This window comes from Heptranchias perlo, unplaced genomic scaffold (genome assembly GCF_035084215.1).
Source record: "Heptranchias perlo isolate sHepPer1 unplaced genomic scaffold, sHepPer1.hap1 HAP1_SCAFFOLD_199, whole genome shotgun sequence".
Classification (NCBI taxonomy): domain Eukaryota; kingdom Metazoa; phylum Chordata; class Chondrichthyes; order Hexanchiformes; family Hexanchidae; genus Heptranchias; species Heptranchias perlo.
Genome location: NW_027139215.1, coordinates 80209 through 102697, shown reverse-complemented (window position 1 = coordinate 102697; position 22489 = coordinate 80209). Strand labels below are relative to the sequence as shown.

Below are 22489 nucleotides of genomic sequence, written 5' to 3'. Positions count from 1 at the left end.
ATGGCCAACTCCTGTTCCTATTGCCACCCCTCAAATATAGTGAATGATAAACAATAACGGAATCTGAAAAATAGCACTAACTACTTACAATACAATCCTGAGGGCCTGCCGTGAGGGGAAGCTGAGGATAACGAAACTTCAGTCTGTGCTCACGAGAAGACAGGTGAAATTCAAATCCAACAGAGGTAAATCACAACCGCTGGGCTCCCCGTCCCTCGCACTCTGTGCCTGTACCCAATGAGCACAACATTGCCCCCTGTGAACATTAATCTTAACACTGGGCATTGGAAATTTACTTGGAGCCCCAGCCCAACAAAACAAAGATCTTCACACCAGGGGCAGAGATCTTCAATCTTGGAAGAGAGTTCAAGTCCACCCACTTTCAATCCTATTGGTGTTTGGACAATTAGCTCCAAATGGGAAAGTTTAGGAGTTTGGAGCCCATGTGCGGATTCGAGTGATCAATGGCCACAGAGCACCAAGGGAATGATTGGGCAGTCAACCACCCGGCACCAGGACTTCAGGCCAGTCCCACTGTCCCTTCAGAGCTCATTGACCTGCACAATGAGGGCCTGGCAAGCCTTCACCCATTGCTGCAGCCATCCCTGGACTGGGCCTGGATACACTATTACCAGCCATTCTGCCACTAGTTACATGGACCCATTTCAACCCATTTCACTAACAGGAGGAACTGACGGAGGAGTGCAGTGTGTTACTAACACGGTATTGAGCACTCATTGTGTCGTTGACTGGAGACAGTGAGAAATGAGCAACCAGCCATGAGAAGATACAAGTGGTCACTGCTTTATTGGTCATTTGATAACTAGTTAAACTGGGTTTGCTTGTGTTTCCTGTTCAGGAACAAGGCAATCCAAGAAGCAGAGATCAGAGAGACAGCGCTCACAGTCAGGGCCAAGATCAGGACCACCTCAGACGCCACACCTATAAAGCAACAAGAAACCAATGGTTAGTGAAGGAAATACTGAGGGGAAAATGGAAACTAGCAGTCTGCCAACTCACCACCTGGAGACCTCTCCTGCATCCTTTGCTCAACATCATTAAGGGGCTCAGTTGCCAGGTCTGTCACATGAGGATCCAGAATGACCAAGGGTCCAAGTGAGGCCTCACCCTCCCACTTCAACTCAGCATCACTCTCTGCAATATCAAACATTCCAGTTAGAGGGTAAAGGGTGACCTCCAACAATCAAGAGGATCAATGTCCTACCAGGTCCAGATACAAGATCCCTCCTTCCTCTGGAATCAACGAGGAAATCCCTTGTGGCACTGCAGTTGCCCAGATGACAAGAGGCACACACGTCATTGGTCGATTCTTCCAATGGGGTCCAGCTCAACCAGAGAATCAGTTTATCAACCAGGTTGTCCATCACCCTTCAATCAACACATCCCTGAACGAGAGAGGGAACTTACATATTCTGGAAAGTACAAGCCTTGTTCATGGAATCTCTCCGATCCACTGCAGCAACTTTCAGGTGACAGGTGATGAAAATCTGAGGGACACATTCAATACAAGTTGTTATTTAGTGACCTCCTCCCAACATGGGGAACCCAATGTTTGGCTTCCTCTTACCAAGGAACGGTCATCTCCAAAGAAGCGGAACGCATCCAGATCAAACTGGAGTTCGTCCAGCTCACGTTCACCTCTTGGCAACACAAAGGTTGAAAAGGAGTCCTCAGCTTTGCTGTCCAGGAGGCAACTGAAGAAAGATTTAAAAAGGGACAAAGTGAATTAAGTGAACCGATTGAGACAGAACCAGCTGGAGAAAGCAGAGAGCTCCTTACCCATGGGAGTCAATGATGTTGTATCTTGGGGTGGAATCCTTGTCTGGGCTCAATGTCGCTGCACAGCTGTTAATGTAGAGATTCAAGGGCATGTGGTTGGTCATTGAAACAGAGGCCTCAATGTGAATGAGGTCACCCAGGTAGTAGACAGTCGAGGTGCGCTCTGTCAGCCAGTCATCTGAAGTACAAGAGGACAAGGGTTGGAGACAGTGGGTGTAACTCCCAGTGGGAGACGACAGAAAAGCACTCCCCATCCACCCATCACATACCGTTCATAAGACGCAGTGAGAATGACAGAAGCCCTTCTCCAGACTTGGTAGAGCGGAATGGGATCCAGGTGGGCTTGATAGGGTCACTGCTCACATTGCCCTTCCTGAAAGGACACTACAGTAATTTCAGGACAACTTCAGAGAACTGCACCTGCTGTAGACCTTATTTGCAATAGAGTAAAGATTCTTACCTAAAATAGTGGCACTCAATGGGAATGACTGCTCCATTAGTTCTCACAATGACAGATCCACGAGCATTTGGGGTGTGGTTCAGGTGGGTGGTGTCGACCAGGAAATCGCCAGCCATCTGAAAGACATCAGGTTAAGAAATGAAGAGCTGGTCTCATTGAACAAAAGCTATTTCTGGTCATTTTCCTACCCTGTTAAGCAGCAGTTTAAGGGGTTTCAGCTGCTCCTCAATGACACATGATTGAAGTCGCTCCACCATTGGGAGAAGTTGCCTGGAGCAGCCTCTGTTACTCTGCTCAGTCCACCTTCTATTACAGGGGACTTCAGGCCTGCAGTCAGAAACCCCTGAAATGATTGGCACTGCCAGATTTGATGAGCATTCTTTCCCATATAGATTAGAGCTTTCACCTTAAGGGGCTCAAGTTACCCCTGATATGGAGCACAAAACACAACATCACTTTTAAATCTCATCTGTGTCCGTGGAATCAATGGTATTGGCAGGTGTAACAACCAAAAGTGGAGTTCCCCTTTAATTCATTGTATCCCAATTATTATTCCACTTGTTTCATCTTTCAAGGGAAGTCTCAACAGGAACTTCCACACTGAACATTCATTGACCACAAGTTGAGGCAACAGGCCTGAATATCCACAGGAAGGAACGGAAAAGATAAATCAATTGAGGCACAAAAGAACAGAGTGGTTTGGAGAAATGCAGGTGAAGGTTCAAGGTCAATAGAATTGAATCTCAGAGTTAGAGAGCAGCAATGACCCATTTAAGAAAGATGCAGTCCCTCAGTGACAAGTCGAAGTTCTTTTTAAATATAAAGCGAAGATTGACATGTCAACACAAAGAAGTAGTTTCACACAGGGTGATACTTCACAGTGGGCAAAAATTTATACACAGATTTCATTCAGGGATCTCCTCAGTGGCTGGAGTTTCCCCCGATGTTAATGAGTTCAGAGTGGGCAGTAATCTACACAGTGAAATTGGAACAAGAGTTGAGGAATCACATTACCTGCAATCTGCTGCCACATTCATGGAGCCCATAGTCAAAGAGGACAGTGTGGTTCTGAGAGTAGATCCCAGTTGGCCGACAACCTGCTGTCCCCAGGGTCAGGTCAGCAGCTTTAATCAGGTGCCTGGTTCTAAATAAATCCATGTCTACCCTCACCAGCAGGTTCTGCTCTCCACACTGCACCATCACAGTCTGCAGTGGAGACAGACTTCTCCCCTCAGACACACTGAAATGGGAACCAAAGGGAGGGACAGGGAGAGGGACTCTCTGGGGCACAGGGGTGGGTTTTACTCTTCTCCATGGAAATCTCTGGCCTCTAAACTGTTGCCAAATATCAGAGCAACAAACCGCTCCAACTAACACCAGCACCGGGAACAAACCTCTCACTACAAAATCCCCCATGATACCAAACAACTCAACTATCACTTTACCCACCAACCAGCACCTTTTTTTTTGTCTTTTTTTTTTTTCTGGCCCCCCTTTTATAAGAAGGGGGGGGGGGTGTAGGGTGTGCTTAAGTACTAAAAACCAAATAAAACGAAACCAGGCATCAAATTAAAATTTTATTTTCCTCGTCCAGGATGCACTCCAGCACCTGCGGTGCCCACCGGTCGCGGAAAGCCTCAAGCGTACCGGCAGACACCGCGTGCTCCATCTCCAGGGCCACCCGGGCGCGGAGCATTCCGCGGAAGAGAGGCAGACAGGCCGAGCGCCCGCCCCCACGGACCGCGAGCATCCTGGACCTGTGGATATCCAGGATGCACTCCAGTTTCGTCTAGTTTTCTGGTGGGTCAGTGGCGGGTGGACTCCCTGCCGGAGGAGCTCAGGCCTTTCGCCTGGAGTACCACGCACCTCCGGTACCTGGGAGTCTACCTCGGCCCTGCCGAGGAAGCCTGGCCGGCGAACTGGGAAGAGCTGGAGGCCAAGGTCGCCGCTCGCCTGGCGCGCTGGACAGGACTGCTCCGAGTGTTATCCTACAGGGGTCGAGTGCTGGTCATAAACCAGCTGGTGGCCGCCATGTTGTGGTACAAATTGGTCACTTTGACCCCACCCCCGGAGTTTGTCACCAAGATTCAGAGGAAGTTCGTCGACTTCTTCTGGGCCAAAGGGATGCACTGGGTCGCTGCCGCGGTCCTGAGTCTCCCGCTTAGGGAGGGCGGTCAGGGGCTGGTGTGCGTCCGCACCCAGGTGGCAACTTTCCGCCTTCGGACGCTGCGGCGATACCTGTACGTTGAGCGTCCTCTTAGATGGCGTGCGCTGGCGACGTATTTTTTCCGCCAGCTGCACGGCCTGAACTACGACACGCAGCTCCTGTTCGTCTCGCTGGTGGGCGGCCGCACGTCTTTGCAGGAGCTGCCTGTCTTGTACCAGGATCTGCTCAGGGTCTGGACCATGGTCGCCTCCGGTCGGAGCTCTCGCCCGTCGGGGGTAGCGGCCGTCCTGCAGGAGCCGCTGCTCGGGAATCCGTTCCTCCGCGATATCGGCTTCGGCCACTCGCGGCTGTCGGTGCGGAGGGCCGTGGCCGGTCGGGTGACCAGAGTCAGGGACGTCCTGGATGGCGGTGGGTCGGGTTGGTTGGAGCCGTGGGCGCTCGCCGCACGGATGTCCTCGTGGCGTGCCGGGGACGCGGCCATCGCCATCCAGGCGTTGAAATCGGCGCTCGGCCCTGACTCCACTCGGGATGTGGAGGCGGCTCAGGCGTGCGGAGCCATCCCGTCCGACCTGACCCCCGTTCGGACGGAGTTCCTCCTCGGCGCCAAACCCCGGCACCTCCCTCGGGGGGCCGCGCCTCACAACTTGAGCCGTCTCTCGGAAATTCCCTCCGTGCCGTTTCTCACCGCGCGGAGGGATTTCCTGTACAGGCTGCTCCTGCACACCATCCACTTCCTCGCCCTCGTCTCTCGGCCGGACACGCCCTGGCGTAACATCCTGCCGTCCGGCGGAGACGGGTGTTCCCAGTGGGGGGCTCTCTACTCAGGGATCCTCCCGTGTTCCATCGGGGATCTGGGGTGGAGAGTGTTGCACGGAGCCGTCGCGTGCAACCGGCAGTTACGCCATTTCACGGAACCCAGGCCGCTTGTGATTTCTGCGGCCTGGAGGAGTCCGTGTTCCATCTGTACACTGGGTGTGCGAGACTGCAGCCCCTGTTCCATTATTTGAAGGGGCTGCTCCTCAAGTTCTGGCTGCATTTCAGTCCCACGCTCCTGATCTTTGGCCGCCCGGTGAGGAGGGGGGCGGGCAGGTCGGTGGACGTTCTCGTGGGCCTGCTCCTGGGCCTGTCCAAGGTGGCCATCCACAGGTCTAGGATGATCGTGGTCCGTGGGGGCGGTTGCTCGGCCTGTCTGCCTCTCTTCCGCGGAATGCTCCGCGCCCGGGTGGCCCTGGAGATGGAGCACGCGGTGTCTGCCGGTACGCTCGAGGCTTTCCGCGGCCGGTGGGCACCGCAGGGGCTGGAGTGTATCCTGGACGAGGATAATAAAATTTTAATTTGAACACTTGGTTTTGGTTTGTTTGGTTTTAGTATTTAAGCACACCCCACACCCCCCTTCTTATAAAAGGGGGGCCTAACAAAATAAAAAAAAATAAAAAAGGAAAAAAAAAGATCTGAAAGTGAAAAAAAAAAGAAAAAAAAAATCTGAAAGTTTCTCTTTGTTTCAATCTCTTGGAATCATAACTTTGAATTATTTGATAATAATTTGATATTTTCACTGAAGTGGCTTTTCATAATCTGGTCAAGTTTATTACTTGTTAGTGATTGTGATGTTGAGACAATATTCAAAGCAATCAAGTTGCCTTGAGTGAATTTGCAAACCATCCATTGGTCAGAGAAATGGAAATTCCATCCCATGGATGGTGTGAATCGTCCCCAGTTCTAATATAGAGAATGGGTGTGTCTGAGGATTGGCAGCATGGGGGCATCAACTGGGCAAAGCATTGTGGGATGCATCATTTTTAGTTTTGATTCTCATGAAATGTTGTTTGGTAAAATTCAGAATATTCAGCGAGAATGAGAGGCAGTGAAGATTACTGAATGCAATGTCACCCACACAAACATCTCCATTTGTGTCAGCTGTGGCTCAGTGGCAGCACTCTCACCTCAGAGTCAGAAGGTTGTGGGTTCAAGTCATCATCGAGAGACTTGAGCACATAATCTAGGCTGACTAAGGGAGTGCTGTACTGTCGGAGGTGCCGTCTTTTGGATGTGATATTAAATCGAGGCCTCATCTGCTCTCTCAGGTGGACGTAAAATATCCCACAGCACTATTTCAAGGAAGAGCAGCGGAGTTCTCCCCAATATCTGGACCAATATTTATCCCTCAACTAACATCACTAAAACAGATTATCAGGTCAATATTTCATTGCTGTTTTTGGGTCCTTGCTGGAGGCAAATTGACTGCCGCATTTCTTACCTTACAACAGTGACTACACCTCAAAGGTGCGAACTATGCAGCAGTCAAAGCTACCAGATAATCCACACTGACTCGTAAAATTATGGCTCAACAACGTATGAAATGTGGTGACATTGATATCCCAAAAGTGCCTTTAGAGATCAGAATATCCTACTATTACAGCACAGAAAGAAGCCATTCAGCCCATTGTGCCTATGCTGCCTCTTTGAAAGAGCTATCCAATTAGTCCCACTCCCCTGCTCTTTCCCCCTTCAAGTATTTATCCAATTTCCTTTTGAAAGTTATTAAATCTGCTTCCACCACCCGATGAGGCAATGCATTCCAGATCAGAACACTGAAAAAAGTTTCGTGTCACTTCTGGTTCTTTTACCAATCACCTTAAATCTGTGTTTGCTGGTTACTAACCGGTCTGCAACTGGAATCAGTTTCCCCTTATTTACTCCATCAATATAAAGATATTAACATGGACTGACTGAAGACGGCAATTCTATCACACCCAGTGCAAGTCACAAGTTCCTAAACTTCACTTGGAAACACTGGATAATTACAGCTACAGCATCAACATTTGAATCCATTCATAGGGGTGAAGGAGATGAATGGAGAACCCATAGGATTTGGAAAGGTTGATTACAATTTGGTATGGAACGCACAATAGGACTACAGGCAAATCGACACATTTATGGAGGAGCTGATTGTATTGTGTTTATGAATTGATGGCATTGGGATGTGGAGTTTCAGGCAAAATATCTATTTAACTTGGTTTAAATGAAATGGTGATCCAGTAGAATTTAGAATTGTAATCTAGTATTAACTGCACAATGGGATAAATACAAATTGATAGATTTATGGATGAGCTGCTTATATTGGGTTTATGAATTGATGGAACAGTAGTGGTATGGAAGAGTTTAGGAGCCTTATCTATTCAACTTAATGGTTCAAGTTAGTTGTTTAGTGCATTTACTACATCTCCCAGAAGGAAGATTTTGTTTGCTGGAGTTTAGTTCGAGGTATTTTTTCTGTACCATACCCAATTTATTATTCATGGGGGAGATTAACAGGGGGTTGGGGGGCAGAAGATGAAAATGAAGGGAAATAGACAAACAGGGAACCTGCACTCCCCCATATGAGACCTATTTGACTCCAAACAAACAGTTTATTAGGAGTAATAGTGAGTGATTTCATAATCTACCCCAACTACCTACTGAGGTCTGTAGCATCTTTGAAAAAAAAAGCATCTGGATTGTTCTTCCCCAGGCAGATACTATTCTTTAAAAAATTGCCGATTGGACTGAAATTACTAGTTCACTTTCCTTGTGTTTTATTGGAACAAAATGTTACAGCAGCTGATTTTGCATCATTAATGAGTTAAACAGTTGATAATATGCAGTACTAATAGGAACAGTAACTCATTACTGTATTGTTCTTTGCATTGAAATCAGCAGTAATCATTTTACTGCATAAATACAATTTACACTCAAGGCAGACACATTGGCCCTCAACACCCAAGTCACTACATTGATATGACCCCAGAAGAAAAAATGTCATAGGGCAGAATCTCACCCTAAAGCCAATACATAGCCCAATGTAATTTGTTACAACAGCTGAATTATGTTAATCTGAAAAATAAGCAATCACTCAATTTACAAGGAGCCAAAACCCAGTCTTCTGTAACAGTTTATTTCCAGTTACTATTACATTTCACATCAAGAGCCCAGGTCTCAGAGCTCTTAGTACAAAGTCACCATTGCTACAGGATAGGGGTTCTTCAGACTATAAACAGGAGTACTGAACAATAAGCTTTATCCCTGCAGTCAGTTCAATCACTCTCCCCCAGGGTGAGCTTGTCAAACAGGTACACTCCCATGCCATTCTCAGGGGCTCCCAGTCTCTTCAGGTTGGTGATGTGATCTCCAAGCTTCTTGATCATCTTCACTTGTTCATCCAAGTAGTGGGTCTCCAGGAAGTCACACAACTGGAAGAAAAGATGGAAAATAGTTATGTCCAGCAAGAGATGGAGGAAGATCTGAGCTTCTCCAAGGGTTTGGATTTTAATCTTCTTGGTCTGGAGGATAGTCAAGTGGTGCACTTTAGATTGATGCATTTTATACAGTAACTTTGCTCTATTAAGTGCTTCGATCCTGGGATCAGATACATTTACTTCTAATGCAGACAGTAGGGCAATCTCCCTTTCCTGTCTCCCCTCCCCAATAAAATTTGAGCATGACACCAACAAAGCTATTGGGTATGAAGATCTTTTGAATAGGCTCAAGGACAGTAAATTTCCACCACCTCGAACTTACCCAAAGGCCCACATTAAAAACTTACATGAGGGTCTGTCCTCTCAGTGGAGAGTTTGTGCAGATCCAGCAGACTCTGGTTCACATTCTTCTCCATCTGCAGAGCTCTCTGCATCGCCTCCAGACCATTGCTCCACTCATCCTGCTCTGGCTTCTGAAAAGGGAATCAGGTCTCAGCCAGTTTACTTAATGGATTAAACAAAATACACAAGAAAGTACTGAAGGAAAATAGGGGTGAAAAGCAATCAGATGTCCATGTTGCCATGAACCAATTGTCCCAAGAATATAGAATTACACCACCACAACCACGAGTCAAATAGTATAAATGTCTTTAAGGAGAAGTACTGAGGGAGACAGTAATAGATGGATGTGATGATAGGGCAAGATGAAGGTGGGAGGCAGCTCATGTGGAGCATAAACACCAGCATAGACCAGTTGGGCTAAATGTCCTGTTTCTGTGCTGGACATTCTATGTAATTATGTGCATTAGAACAAATTGCTTTAGAAATATTTAAAATTGTCCATTTAAGGGGAGCCATTCAGAAGGCCACTCCATTAAATCTAACCTTGATATCCTCCAAGATGATTCGGCCCCCACGCTGATTCTGGAATTTCAGCAGTTTCTCAGCGTGCTCCCAGTCCTCATGCGACTGCTCCTTGAAGAACTCAGCAAAGTGACGCAGGGCAACATCATCCCGGTCAAAGTAATAGGACTGGAGATCAAAAGTAGTTGGGTATCAGAATTATCATCATGGGTATTGTACATAAAGCCAACCTCAATATTTTGCTTTCTGTCAAGGGTTCAAGTCTCACTGAGCTTGTAGGCAGATGGTTCTGAAAACTAGCACAGGCTGACTTGCTTCACTAACCTGGTAGTGAGATAATCTCACTCCTAGCAATAGGGAAGCTGGCCAATGGAAAATTACCAATTCAGCTTTGAACATGCTCAACACAATATTTCACTTTAATCTTCACACCCAAGACTGAATTATATGTCTAGAAATTAGTGAAGGAACATAAAAGCTTACATCCTTTTCATGACTGAAATTTGAAACAAACCCCTTTCTACAACTACCACAAACAGCATTAACTTAGTACCTTCAACACTAAACATCAAGGCATTTCAGAGGAGAAACAGATACCAAGCAGTAAGAGTTGCATGACTAGAAACTGTTAGCATTTGAATGCTTTGAGAGACAGACAGAGGTAGGAAGGCAAAGGGATTAACAGTTACACTGAGTAGGACCAAAATGGCTGAAGGCCCTACCACCAATAGAGCAAAGGCAGAGAGAGAAGACAGACAGGGACAAGCTGGTACTTAAAAAGTGAAGGTTCAGAGCATAGAAACAGAAGTGGGACATACAGCCATTTGAGCCAACTCAATGATTTAATTAGAACATGGATCTGTACATCAACTCATCCTTCAATACCCTGACCCAACAAAAGATTTCAGTCTTGAAAGCACCAATTAATCCCCAACATCCACAGACTTTCAAGGGAGAGAGTTCTAGATTTCCAGTACCTTTGAGGGGAAAAGTGCTTCCTCACTTACCTCCTAAATGGACTAGCTCTAATTTAAGATTATGACCCCCCCATTGCAAGGAGAATGTGGGGAAAGACTGTGGAGAGATGTAGAATAGAGGGTAAGAAATATGAATCCCAGGCATTGAATGCAGAGTGTATTGCAAAACACAACTTCAATAGAAAGCTCAGACACCAGGAAAGTGAACAATTGAGATTTAAGATATAGAATGTGGTGCAACTACTGCAAGGAAGAGGGAGACATTTTGATAATGACTGTACAATAAATCACATTATATTACAGCTTTAAAAAGACACTCACCATCCATCAATTGGGGGGAGGGGGTGCAGATTAGAGAAAAGGCAATAGATGAGTTGGAGAAAACAGAATTTTGTAATGTCACATTAGAATCTCCAATGTGAAGGGGTCAAAGAAACAAAACTCACCATAGAAAGATAAACATAGGAGGAATAGAGCTCCATATTGATCTGCTTGTTGACACCATCCTCACACTCCTTGTGATAGTTCTGACACACTTGGGAAGCCATCTTTAAATTAACTTTAACAAAACTAAACAACTCTATTGAAGCAAGAAACTGAAAAACAGCCACCCAAAGCTCCATATTTATACTGCTGGTTAATCCTGGGCGTGGCAGCCTAGATGATGAGTGACAGTTGGCAATACCCAATCAGAAATTACATCCTCTCTCAGAACACCAATCAAGAAAAGGGAGGAGGGGAGATGACACCCAGAGCCAGTCAGAACTTTGAAGGAGGAGCATCATTGGCTGACAATTCAATAAAGATCCAATTGCTTTGACTTTCCTCAAACTGTCAAATCTGTTTCCGTGACCGGTGGGCACCGCAGGGACTGGAGTGCATCCTGGATCGATGTAATAAAATTATAATTTGACACTTATTTTGGGTTTATTGATTTACTGCACATAAACACAACCAACCCCCCCCCCCTCCCCTTCTTATAAAAGGGGGGCCTAAAACACAAAAAAAGGAAAAGCAAAAAAACCATGGCTGCTCTTCCATCCCACACTCCAAAGAAAAAAAAATCTGATAGTGACCATATTCTTGACCATAATCGACCTTTCTTTGATGGACCAATAAGGGAGACTCTGGGTTGCCCCAGGGTCACCAAACATAAACCATCACAAGTGGCCCTCTCAGGGCACCACTAATATTGGATGGTCCAATCAAACTGAAAAGATACCAAAATAAGCATCAAGTGCCACCAAAAACAACAGGATACTTTCCCAATTAAATCAGGATTCTATTATTGATGTCTGAAAGACAGTCTATACCCTGCGGTGCCCAGCGGTCGCGGAAGGCATCAAGCGTAACGGTGGACACCACATGCTCCCTCTCCGGGGCCACCCGGGCACTTGACCATAATGGACCAAATTGTCAATTGGTGGATCTGCCCCCATCCCATCGGTTATGGTCACTGATCGTGACGGTTCAAAGATCCAGAACCACAGGTTTAATTGTTGTTTGCGGGTCAGTGTCTTTGAATAATTCTGGATGGATCCGTGAGTTGGTTATTTGGCAAGTAGCTGCGGGTTTGAGGCAACATCCAAACAGATCAGAGCCTGTGAACAGCAACCAACAGCGAGTCAGGCGAATGGAAAGTGGGTGTGATGAACGTGTTAAACACAAGTCCTTCAATACTCCATCAATTCTAGGGTCAGTGAGCATCTGTACACACATCGGCTGGAAAGTGAAGGGGGCCACGGCATGTTGAGTTCTTGTTTTGTCATCATGACATTTTACAAACAATAAAATGCAGAGCACTCCACGGGGAAGAGACTGTGGACCATTGACTGAAGGGATTTGGGGCGGGGGATGGTTTGGTGTTGGGAGGGATTGCGGTGAGAGGCAAACACTGTGTGTAGTGTTGGTTGTATATACAGTGAGCGACAGTGGTGAACAGACTATCTGGTATTTCCTGGGTTTGGTAATCCCGTGTTTCAATGATTAATCTCTTGTACTTTTTGGACAGTCAAACACCAAGTGGAAAGAGTCGAGTGGTGAATTTTCTCATTAGAAAGGGGAGTTACTGATATTTCCCTAAATCCGGTCAGGGAAGGATGGGGCCCCGTGGATATTTTGTGTTCCAGATCACATCAGAATACTGTCGGATAAACAACAAACAGCAGGCTAAAAAAAAAAATCAAAGGTGGAACCTAGTGAAGGAAAGATGAAGCAACGAAAAGTGGGGTCGATGGACTGATCTGATCACATGATCCCTGTGTGAGAATAACCTGAACATCACTGGTGCAAACTCAGTTAAAGCTTTAAACAGACCAAGTAGTTGGTGGTTTAGCCTTTAATTAGATGGCTCTATTCTCCAACTCTTCAGTAGACTTATAAGTGGCAGTTTTGGCAATTGGGATCTAGTGTTATTTGGTTCCAGGCCAAATAAGATTACACAAAGATTGTATTCACAAGGAGAGGGGAATGGGGCAAGAACTGTTTAATGAAACAGAATCCAGCAAGGGAAACTTAGAGGGGCTCTTAGATTTGCAACAGCAAATGGAAGTATTTTAGAGGCTATGGGGTCCAGGATATAAAAGGTGCAGGAGGTGAACAGAGACTGGAAAATAAAAATTGAGATTGAAACAAATAGCAGGAGCTGGACCAAAGTTCTGCACAGGAAGAAAAAGATGGGCTGAAGAGAAGGAGGAAAGAGCCAGGTAACCCTAGCAGGAACAATTGGAGATTTGGTCTTACTTTGCTCCAGGATTTTTGTAACTACTTAAATTTGAATACCTGCTTCAGGGAACACTTCCCTCATGTCCAACAATGGACAAGTCAGCAGCAATGTGTGGGGTTGTTTATTCAGAAGGTTAACTACTGTAATCACCATTGATGCCCACATCCCATGAACGAATAGTAATAAAAAAATGCACACTCTCCAAAAGGGATTCAAGCCTATGTGGAGGAAGAGGTCTTACTGTAATCAGATTACACTTTAATCTCTACTACAGAACACCAAATATTGAAAGCTGTTAGGTACAAATCTAATTTTGGCCTGATGGCCATCCTAGGCTGCTACAAAACCAAATTAAGCCTTCTGGAGGGGAAGGGGTTAAAACATCCATGTGCCCAAACAAATCAGATTTTATCACGGTGACAACCTATTTCTTAGAATGTTTTTTTGTTTGACGCAAGGCCACGTGCATTGGTGTTAGAATGCGCTCAATTACTGAAGAAAAGGAACCAGTTCAACATCAAAATGTTTTATTTCAGCTGCAAGAACACTCAACTACAATGTTTGGAAGTTAATCTTAGACTTTGAATTCCATTCCCAGTTCAGAGAGATGGCAACATAAAATTTCAATACACAAGTTGAATATCTGCAACATGGACAACAGTCCAGTCACTCCTCCCCCAGGGTGTGCTTGTCAAACAGGTACACTCCCATGCCATTCTCAGGGGCTCCCAGTCTCTTCAGGTTGGTGATGTGATCTCCAAGCTTCTTGATCATCTTCACTTGTTCATCCAAGTAGTGGGTCTCCAGGAAGTCACACAACTGGAAAGGGAAAAATAAAAATCAAGCTAGCTACTTGAATCATTAGGTTCCTTTAATCTCACTTCCCTACTGGGGAATACTCAAGGTCTCATTACAAAATATGGCCAAGAGACTACTAGATCTAACTCCTTGCCCTCCCAGCCACTGGTATTGAAAATAAATGCTGCCCTGCCCCAGTCACACACCTAAAGTCAGTATCCATTTGAAGGTTCCCTTCAAGCCCAAGATATCTCAACCCTTGAAACAGATTGATCTCAAGGACAGATTTTAATGCTCACCTTCAGTAGATTTAACAAACCTCAGATTTAGAAATGGAAAGTATTGAGCTGCATTCAGTCTGATGTGATTTTAAAGGACAGTGCTAAATTACACAATCCCAAATTAAAAATAAACCCAAAAGCTAAATGCCACTGATGCATTAAGGACTTACATGAGGGTCTGTCCTCTCAGTGGACAGTTTGTGCAAATCCAGCAGACTCTGGTTCACATCCTTCACCAACTGCAGAGCTCTCTGCATCGCCTCCAGACCATTGCCCCACTCATCCTGCTCTGGCTTCTGAAAAGGGAAGTCTTTCAAGTCACAAAATGCTCAAGCTCCCATCTGCATCCCATGCAGTATTAATCTCAAACTAGCCTGAAACAAGAGGATGACTGGAGAGTGGAAGAAAATTGATTTTTGCCCTGATGTTAGCAACAAGTACTCTGTTCAGTTATAATGTAGAACATGTGGCTCATTAATGAGAAAACATCTTCTCTGCTGTGGAGAAATTTTCCACATTCTGAAAGCTGGATAGAGGCTGCACTGGGGACCAATCATTCAATATGAAAATAAGCCTCAATAAATTACATTTGGTCCAGTCATGAACTCAACAACTGTCAGGTGGGTCATTAACCAGAGGACACACATTGAAGATAATGGGCAAAAGAACCAGAGGGAAGATAGAGATTTCATATATAAACAGTGAATTGTTACAATCTGGAATGAAATGCCTGAAAGGGAAGCTGATTCAATAGCAACTGTCAGAACAGATTTTTATGCATAGAATCATGAAAACGAATAACTTACAGCTCTATGGGGAAAGAGCAGGGCACGAGGGACTAATTGGATATTCTTTCAAAGAGCCAGCACAGACACTATGAGCCAAATGGCCTGATTCTATGAACAAACCTTGATGTCCTCCAAGATGATTCGGCCTCCACGCTGATTCTGGAATTTCAGCAGTTTCTCAGCGTGCTCCCGTTCCTCATGTGACTGCTCCTTGAAGAACTCAGCAAAGTGACGCAGGGCAACATCATCCCGGTCAAAGTAATAGGACTGTAGGCACAAGAGTCAATTAAACAATCATACCAAATTAAGATAGAGAACAAACATCAGTACAGTGATTTCACCATGGATCAGGGAACCAAGGAGTTTGATCATTTTTAAAGAGTACTCATATTTCCTAACTCAGTTCACCTGGTGAAAGTAGACAACAGGTGGCCAGTGGAGAATGGAATCACCTCAGTCTTTGACCACACTGAGCAACTCAACTTAAACCCAAGCTTGAGCTACTTGGCCATTCAGGTACCTCCTGCCCACATCTCAATTTATACAAAGCATTAACCAGGAAGTCACATGACAGGTCCTCCTTCAGTGTTGGATACTGTGACCAAGGTGCCGAAAGCTACCTGTTCCACCACAAGTGATTCAGAAAGACCAGGGTGCACAATTAGTCAATTAACTCATGCAATGAGTCTCCTCCTTTTAGAGGGTCTGTGTACTAGATCAGAACTTGTGACATTCCAAGAAAATAAGTTGTAACAGAGACAAACAATGTGAGAGGATAAAACTCAAATTAGTTCAGATCACTAAATTAGGGAAAATTTAGATGTACATTTGACATCTGAAAAACTTTTCCAAATCAATAATCTGAACTCACCACAAACCCCCACCCCCTATTCACATGTCAAGGATCAGCACAGCCCAAGGAGGGCTGACCTGCTTCGTTCATGGTCTTGCCCAGTCCCATGTGGTCCAGGAGAGGGAGCATGCAGTGTCCACCAGTACACTCATTTGAGGCGATGACCAGTAGGCACCAGTGAAGAGTGAGATATAAATTTCCTTTTGCTCAAATTAGGCTTTATGTTCATTGCTTTGTAGCAATTGGGCACTTTCCTGATAACAGAGAGCAACCCAATGTCAGCCTTACTTGATTAAAAAAGGCACACATTTCTCCACTGTGTTCTATACATTCCATCAATTACAAGTTTCTTGCTATTGTACAGACAAGGGTTACACTCCATCCCAAACCTGAACAAAACTCCCTTCATTAAGCAAGAAACTCCACCCATTTTGAAAATTCTCAATTTGATTTTAGAAACTTTGAGAAGTTCAATTAAGCTTTTGGCTGGAAAAGACAGGTTACAAGATCAAGAGTATGTAGCTATGGCTAAGAATGCCCATGGATTTGTGTTTTGACTAAAGATTGCACCACAGGTGTTTCAAAGACCCCAACTATGGGCAAGTCATCTGAAACTCAAAAGACACTCACTGGCCAATGTACTGAATAGGATTTTTTTTTGGGGGGGGGGGGGGTGGGGAATGCATTTCACAGTCTCAATGTAAACTCCAACATGGAAACTATATAAAAAAGGACCCAGACAATCCATTTGAAAGGATAATGAAACATCACAACTATAAAGATACTTAAAAGAAATATTAGAACAGCAAATTCAATTATTTAACTGAATTTAAAAGGTTAATTCACTAGAATTCAGTAAGTCTACATTAGTTAATAAGACAAAATACGCAAAGAAACCCAAAGCTCACCATAGAAAGATAAACATAGGAGGAATAGAGCTCCATATTTATCTGCTTGTTAACACCATCCTCACACTCCTTGTGGTAATTCTGACACACTTGAGAAGCCATCCAAACTACTTTTTTTTAATAGACCAGCAACTGACTATAAACAATATGAACATAAGGACCTCAAACCTAAGCTGCTATATTTATTCTTTCAGACCCAACCCATCTTTAACTACAGGATGTGACATCACTGATGATAAATGTTTGGCAGCCAATCAAATAGCTGCTTTCGCATCACACGAACGGAAAAAAACCCTAACCCCTCCCCCTGAAAAAAGTGGGGGGGGGGGCCTAAAAACACCAAAAAAAAACCCAATATCTTCAGGATCCTCCTTTCATTCAATCACTTCTCTTGTTCTATTTCATAAGTTTCTTCACTTCATTTTAACCTGCTGTTTGTTTTTATTCTGTGACCTGTCTGTTTTTTAACCTCTCTTTCTAATGATTTCTCCCCCTGCTCCTCATTTGTTCTGTTCTTTTCTCCCCATCTCCCCCATTCCCCAGAATCCCACCCATTCCCATGTCCCCTTGTAACACTGTGCAGTCTGCAGCCTGTGTGTCCATGTCCCTGTGCTTCAGTCAGCCTGAGTCACTCTCTTCAATAAAAAATATTCCTTCCACTACGAGCATGCTATCCAGTCCCTCGGTGCCATTGTCTCAATGTTACTCTTTTAATTGAACAAGAAGGAGACACTGAGTTTCTCTTTTTTTCTAATGGGTCTTTGAGCCCCAGTGTCAGGAACCCCGAAAACCTATTCAAGTGCTGTAAGAATTTTTTCTTGTGGCACACCCAATCATAGCAATGAAACCGAATTAAACCAAAATGTCACTGTCGTAATCAACTATCCACTCCAGTCCCCGGTCTCAAACATAACGGCAGACACTCCGTGCTCCTTCTCCAGGGCCACCCGGGCACGGAGAATGCTGCGGAAGAGAGACAGACAGTCGGAGCGACCGCCCCCCCCATAGGCCATGTCTAGCCTGGACCTGTAGATGGCCACCTTGGACAGGCCCAGGACCAGACCCACGAGGACTTCAGTCCCACGCTCCTGATCTTTGGCCACCCGTTGAGGGGAGTGGGGAGTTTGGGGGGGGGGGGCGCAGGCAAGTCGGAGGACATTCTCATGGGTCTGGCCCTAGGCCTGTCCAAAGTGGTCATCTACAGGTCCAGGCTCGACCCGGCCCATGGGGACGGTCGCTCCGACCGTCTGCCTCTCTTCCGCAGCATTCTTCGCACCGCGATGGCCCTGGAGAGGGAGCACGCGGTGTCTGCCGGTACGTTTGAGGCTTTCCGCGACGGATGGGCACCGCAGGGATTGGAGTGCATCCTGGGCCGAGATAATAAAATTATAATTTGACACTTATTTATTTTTTGGATTTACTGCACATGAACACACCCTAACCCCCCTTCTTATAAAAGGGGGGCCTAAAACACACAAAAAAAGCTGACTGCCCATAAAAAAAAAAATTATAATTATTATTTGACTCTGTTATCATTTAGTTTTTGGATTTAAAAAAAAAAATAAAGTTACATCCTGAACCTCCCTCCCTCAATCTCATAAAAGGGGATCGAAACATACAAAAAAAGTCAACCTGATTCAAAACAAATCTACTTAATTGAAAAAAAAATGTTCTGATTGGCCTTAAATACAATCTCGACTACGCCTCTTTCTTGATTGGTGTCCTCAGTGGGCGTCGAGCTCTGAATGGCTAGTGTGAGTTTTTACTCATCATCGGGAATGCCACGCCTTGTATTACAGGCAGGCTGTCCCCAGACATATAAATAGAAGAGTTTGGGAATGCTCTGCGCCCGGGTGGCCCTGGAGATGGAGCACGCGGTGTCTGCCGGTACGCTCGAGGCTTTCCGCGGCCGGTGGGCACCGCAGGGGCTGGAGTGCATCCTGGACGAGGATAATAAAGTTTTAATTTGAACACTTGGTTTTGGTTTGTTTGGGTTTTTAGTATTTAAGCACACCCCACACCCCCCCTTCTTATAAAAGGGGGGCCTAATAGGAAAAAGAAAAAAAAGAAAAAAAAAAGAGTTTGGGAAGACGTTAGCCTGGTTCAGCTAGTTAAAATACCTTCTTAGACAGTTAGAATGGATTCCCAGGTGTGTTAGAACTATCACAAGGAGTGAGGATGGTGTCAACAAGCAGATCAATATGGAGCTCTATTCCTCCTATGTTTATCTCTCCATAGTGAGTCTTTTTTTTGGACCCTATTCAATCCCTCAATCTATGTACAGTGGGTGTATTTTTGAAACCTGTAATTGTGCAAGTTAAATTGAATTGTTATAAACAAACTGTCTCCCTGTTCCTTACAGTAATTGTAATATAGGCTGAGTTTCTTCAATCTCTGACTCACGTTCCTGGGCTCTGAGCTTCTTCAAATTTACTTTTGGAATACACTGCATTCAATGGGGGCATGATCCTGGTGAAAGGAATGTTATTATTGGTCCTTCACTAATTTCCAGATATACTATTGAGTGTCATAATTTCACGTTAAGCAAGTATTGATTTGTGAGCATATTCAAGTAAAATTTTAATTAAAGCTGAATTGGTGATTATTTTCCATTGGCTAGCTTCCCAATTGCTGGGAATGAAATTATCCACCATCTTTACCAGATTAGTGAAGCAAGTTGGCCTGTGCTAGTTTTCATAACAATCTGCAGACCAGTTGAGTGAGCCAGAAAGCAAAATATTGAAGTTGGCTTCATGTACAATACCCATGATTGGTCTTTGAGATATCCAACTACTTTTGATCTCTCCACAGTCCTATTACTTTGACCGGGATGATGTTGCCCTGCATCACTTTGTCAAGTTCTTCAAGGAGCAGTCACAGGAGAAACATGAGGATGCTGAGAAATTGCTGAAATTCCAGAATCATCTTGGAGGATATCCAGGTTGGGTTCAGCAAACAAGTGGTCTTTTACATGGCACCACTTTGCTTGTTCCAATTTATATGGAATTTGCTTCACAGAAACAGGTCATTTGGTCCAACTGGTCTATGTTTATGTCCATGCTCCAGAAAAGCCTCCTCCCACTTTACTTGATCGAATGTGATCAGCATATCTTTCTATTTCTTTTGCACTCATGTACATGTCGAGCTCCCCTTTAAATGCATCGATACTAATTGTCATTAATTTGACTCTTGTGGTTGTGATGGCTTAATTCAGTAATTCTATATTCTTAACACAATTGGTTCATGGTAACATGGACTTTTACTTTTTCCACCCTATTTTCCTTCAATGCTTTCTGGTGTATTGTTCGTTTGTTTAATCCATTAAGTGAACTGGCTGAGACTTCCTTTTCAGAAGCCAGAGCAGGATGAGTGGAGCAATGGTCTGGAGGCGATGCAGAGAGCTCTGCAGATGGAGAAGGATGTGAACCAGAGTCTGCTGGATCTGCACAAACTGTCCACTGAGGACAGACCCTCATGTAAGTTCCTAATGCTGTTAATGTGGGCTTTTGGGTAAGTTAGAGATGGAGGAACCTTGCTGTCCTTGAGCCTATTCAAAAGATCTTCATTCCTAATTGGTTTGTTTGTTTGCGTCTTTCTTGGAATTTTTTGGGGAGGGGGGAGACAGGCAAGTTGGCCTATTGTGTACATTAGCAGTAAGTGTGTCCCAGTGACCCCAGGATCTAAGCACTTACTGTACAGTAAGTTTGCTCCAATGATGCAAAAAATGCATCAATCTGAAGTGCAACACTTGCCAATCCTCCAGACCAAGAGGATTAAAATCCAAACGCTCGAGGGGAAACTTAGATGTTCCACGATATCTCCAGCTGGACATAACTATTCTATATCTGACAGTGCAGCACTCCCTCAGTGTTGCACTGAAGTATCAGTCTAGACTTTGTGCTCCAGTCCCTGGAGTGGGACTTGAACCCACAACCTTCTGACTCTGAGGTGAGAGTGCTACCACTGAGCCACAGCTGACACAAATGGAGATGTTTGTGTGGGTGACATTGCATTCAGTAATCTTCACTCCCTCTCATTCTCGCTGAATATCCTGAATTTTACCAAACAACATTTCATGAGAATCAAAACTAAAAATGACACATCCCACAATGCTTTACCCAGTTGATGCCCCCATGCTGCCAATCCTCAGACACACCCATTCTCTATATTAGAACTGGGGGCGATTCCCACCATCCATGGGATGGAAATTCCATTTCTCTGTCCAATGGTTGGTTTGCAAATTCACTCAAGGCTACTTGATTGCTTTGAATATTGTCTCAGCATCACAGTTAATTGAATTTTGCACTTCAGTCCTGCGCTCCTGATCTTTAGCTGCCCGGTGCGGAGTGGTGGAGGCAAGTCGGAGGACCTCCTCATGAGTCTGCTCCTGGGCCTGGCCAAGGTGACCAGCCACGGGTCCAGGTTGGATATGGCCCATGGGGGCTGCCGCTCTGGCTGCGTACCTCTCTGCCGCGGCTTTCTCCATGCCTGGGTGGCCCTGGAGAAGGAGCACGCGTTGTCTGCAGGTACACTTGAGGCCTTCCACGACCGATGGGCACAGCAGGGACTGGAGTGTATGGTAGACACTGCCAATAATATTATGAGTTAATTTGCTAAGTTTTCTTTGTCTTTTGTTTGATTTTGGTGTTTATTAGTTGTGCCCCTTTGTTAGATATCCTTTATTTTGGGTTGATGACACGAGGGCAAACCCAGTGTCTCCTAAACGGGTTTATTTATATATTTCTTTTGCTTTTGATTTTATTTAAGCCCCTTTGGCTGGGGGTAGGTTTAGGATGACAACTTTATTTTTAATACAAATCAATAACCAGAGTCAAATAAGAATTTTAATTTTCCTGATCAACTCTGTTCTCCAGTCCTTGCAGAAACGGGCATATTTTTTTTCTTTTTCACTTTACCCACCAACCAGCACCTTTTTTTTTGTGTTTTTTTTAAATTCTTTTTTGTTTTTTTTTGTGTTCTTAGGCCCCCCCTTTTATAAGAAGGGGGGGTGTAGGGTGTGCTTAAATACTAAAAACCAAATAAAACGAAACCAGGTATCAAATTAAAATTTTATTTTCCCCGTTCAGGATGCACTCCAGCCCCTGCGGTGCCCACCGGTCGCGGAAAGCGTCAAGCGTACCGGCAGACACCGCGTGCTCCATCTCCAGGGCCACCCGGGCGCGGAGCATCCCGCGGAAGAGAGGCAGACAGTCCGAGCGACCGCCCCCACCGGCCGCACGCAACCTGGACCTGTGGATGGCCACCTTGGACAGGCCCAGGAGCAGGCCCACGAGGACGTCCACCGACCTGCCCGCTCCCCTCCTCACCGGGCGGCCAAAGATCAGGAGCGTGGGACTGAAGTGCAGCCAGAACCTGAGGAGCAGCCCCTCCAAATAATCAAACAGGGGCTGCAGTCTCCCACACCCCGTGAACAAATGAAACACGGACTCCTCCAGGCCGCAGAAATTGCAGGCGGCCTGGGAGTCCGTAAAATGGCGTAAACGCCTGTTGCACGCCACTGCTCCGTGCAACACTCTCCTCCCCAGATCCCCGATGGAACACGGGAGGATCCCTGAGTAGAGAGCCCCCCACTGGGGACCCCTGTCTCCGCCGGACGGCAGGATGGTACGCCA

The 22489-nt window shown here is 45.3% G+C and overlaps 4 protein-coding genes across 4 annotated transcripts; 1 reads left to right on the top strand and 3 right to left on the bottom strand.

Moving 5' to 3' along the window:
- Window positions 1-1391: 1391 nt before the first annotated feature.
- LOC137309984 (zona pellucida sperm-binding protein 3-like) lies at window positions 1392-3669 on the bottom strand. Its single transcript, XM_067977983.1, has 6 exons — window positions 3275-3669; window positions 2261-2376; window positions 2070-2173; window positions 1801-1978; window positions 1589-1715; window positions 1392-1406 (listed from the first exon to the last, which is right to left on the bottom strand). Exons 1-6 carry the CDS (start codon window positions 3458-3460, stop codon window positions 1392-1394), a joined length of 726 nt encoding a protein of 241 aa, XP_067834084.1. The 5' UTR covers window positions 3461-3669.
- Window positions 3670-8267: 4598 nt separating this feature from the next.
- LOC137309996 (ferritin heavy chain B-like) lies at window positions 8268-11082 on the bottom strand. Its single transcript, XM_067977995.1, has 4 exons — window positions 10950-11082; window positions 9548-9694; window positions 9010-9135; window positions 8268-8656 (listed from the first exon to the last, which is right to left on the bottom strand). Exons 1-4 carry the CDS (start codon window positions 11049-11051, stop codon window positions 8501-8503), a joined length of 531 nt encoding a protein of 176 aa, XP_067834096.1. The 5' UTR covers window positions 11052-11082; the 3' UTR covers window positions 8268-8500.
- A 2656-nt stretch (window positions 11083-13738) lies between these two features.
- Window positions 13739-17044, bottom strand: LOC137309997 (ferritin heavy chain, oocyte isoform-like). Its single transcript, XM_067977996.1, has 4 exons — window positions 16857-17044; window positions 15216-15362; window positions 14478-14603; window positions 13739-14047 (listed from the first exon to the last, which is right to left on the bottom strand). The coding sequence occupies exons 1-4, from the start codon at window positions 16956-16958 to the stop codon at window positions 13895-13897; spliced, it is 528 nt and encodes a 175-aa protein (XP_067834097.1). The 5' UTR covers window positions 16959-17044; the 3' UTR covers window positions 13739-13894.
- A 975-nt stretch (window positions 17045-18019) lies between these two features.
- On the top strand, window positions 18020-20370 carry LOC137309983 (ferritin heavy chain B-like). Its single transcript, XM_067977982.1, has 4 exons — window positions 18020-18199; window positions 18989-19093; window positions 19668-19797; window positions 20183-20370. Exons 1-4 carry the CDS (start codon window positions 18020-18022, stop codon window positions 20368-20370), a joined length of 603 nt encoding a protein of 200 aa, XP_067834083.1.
- Window positions 20371-22489: the final 2119 nt, after the last annotated feature.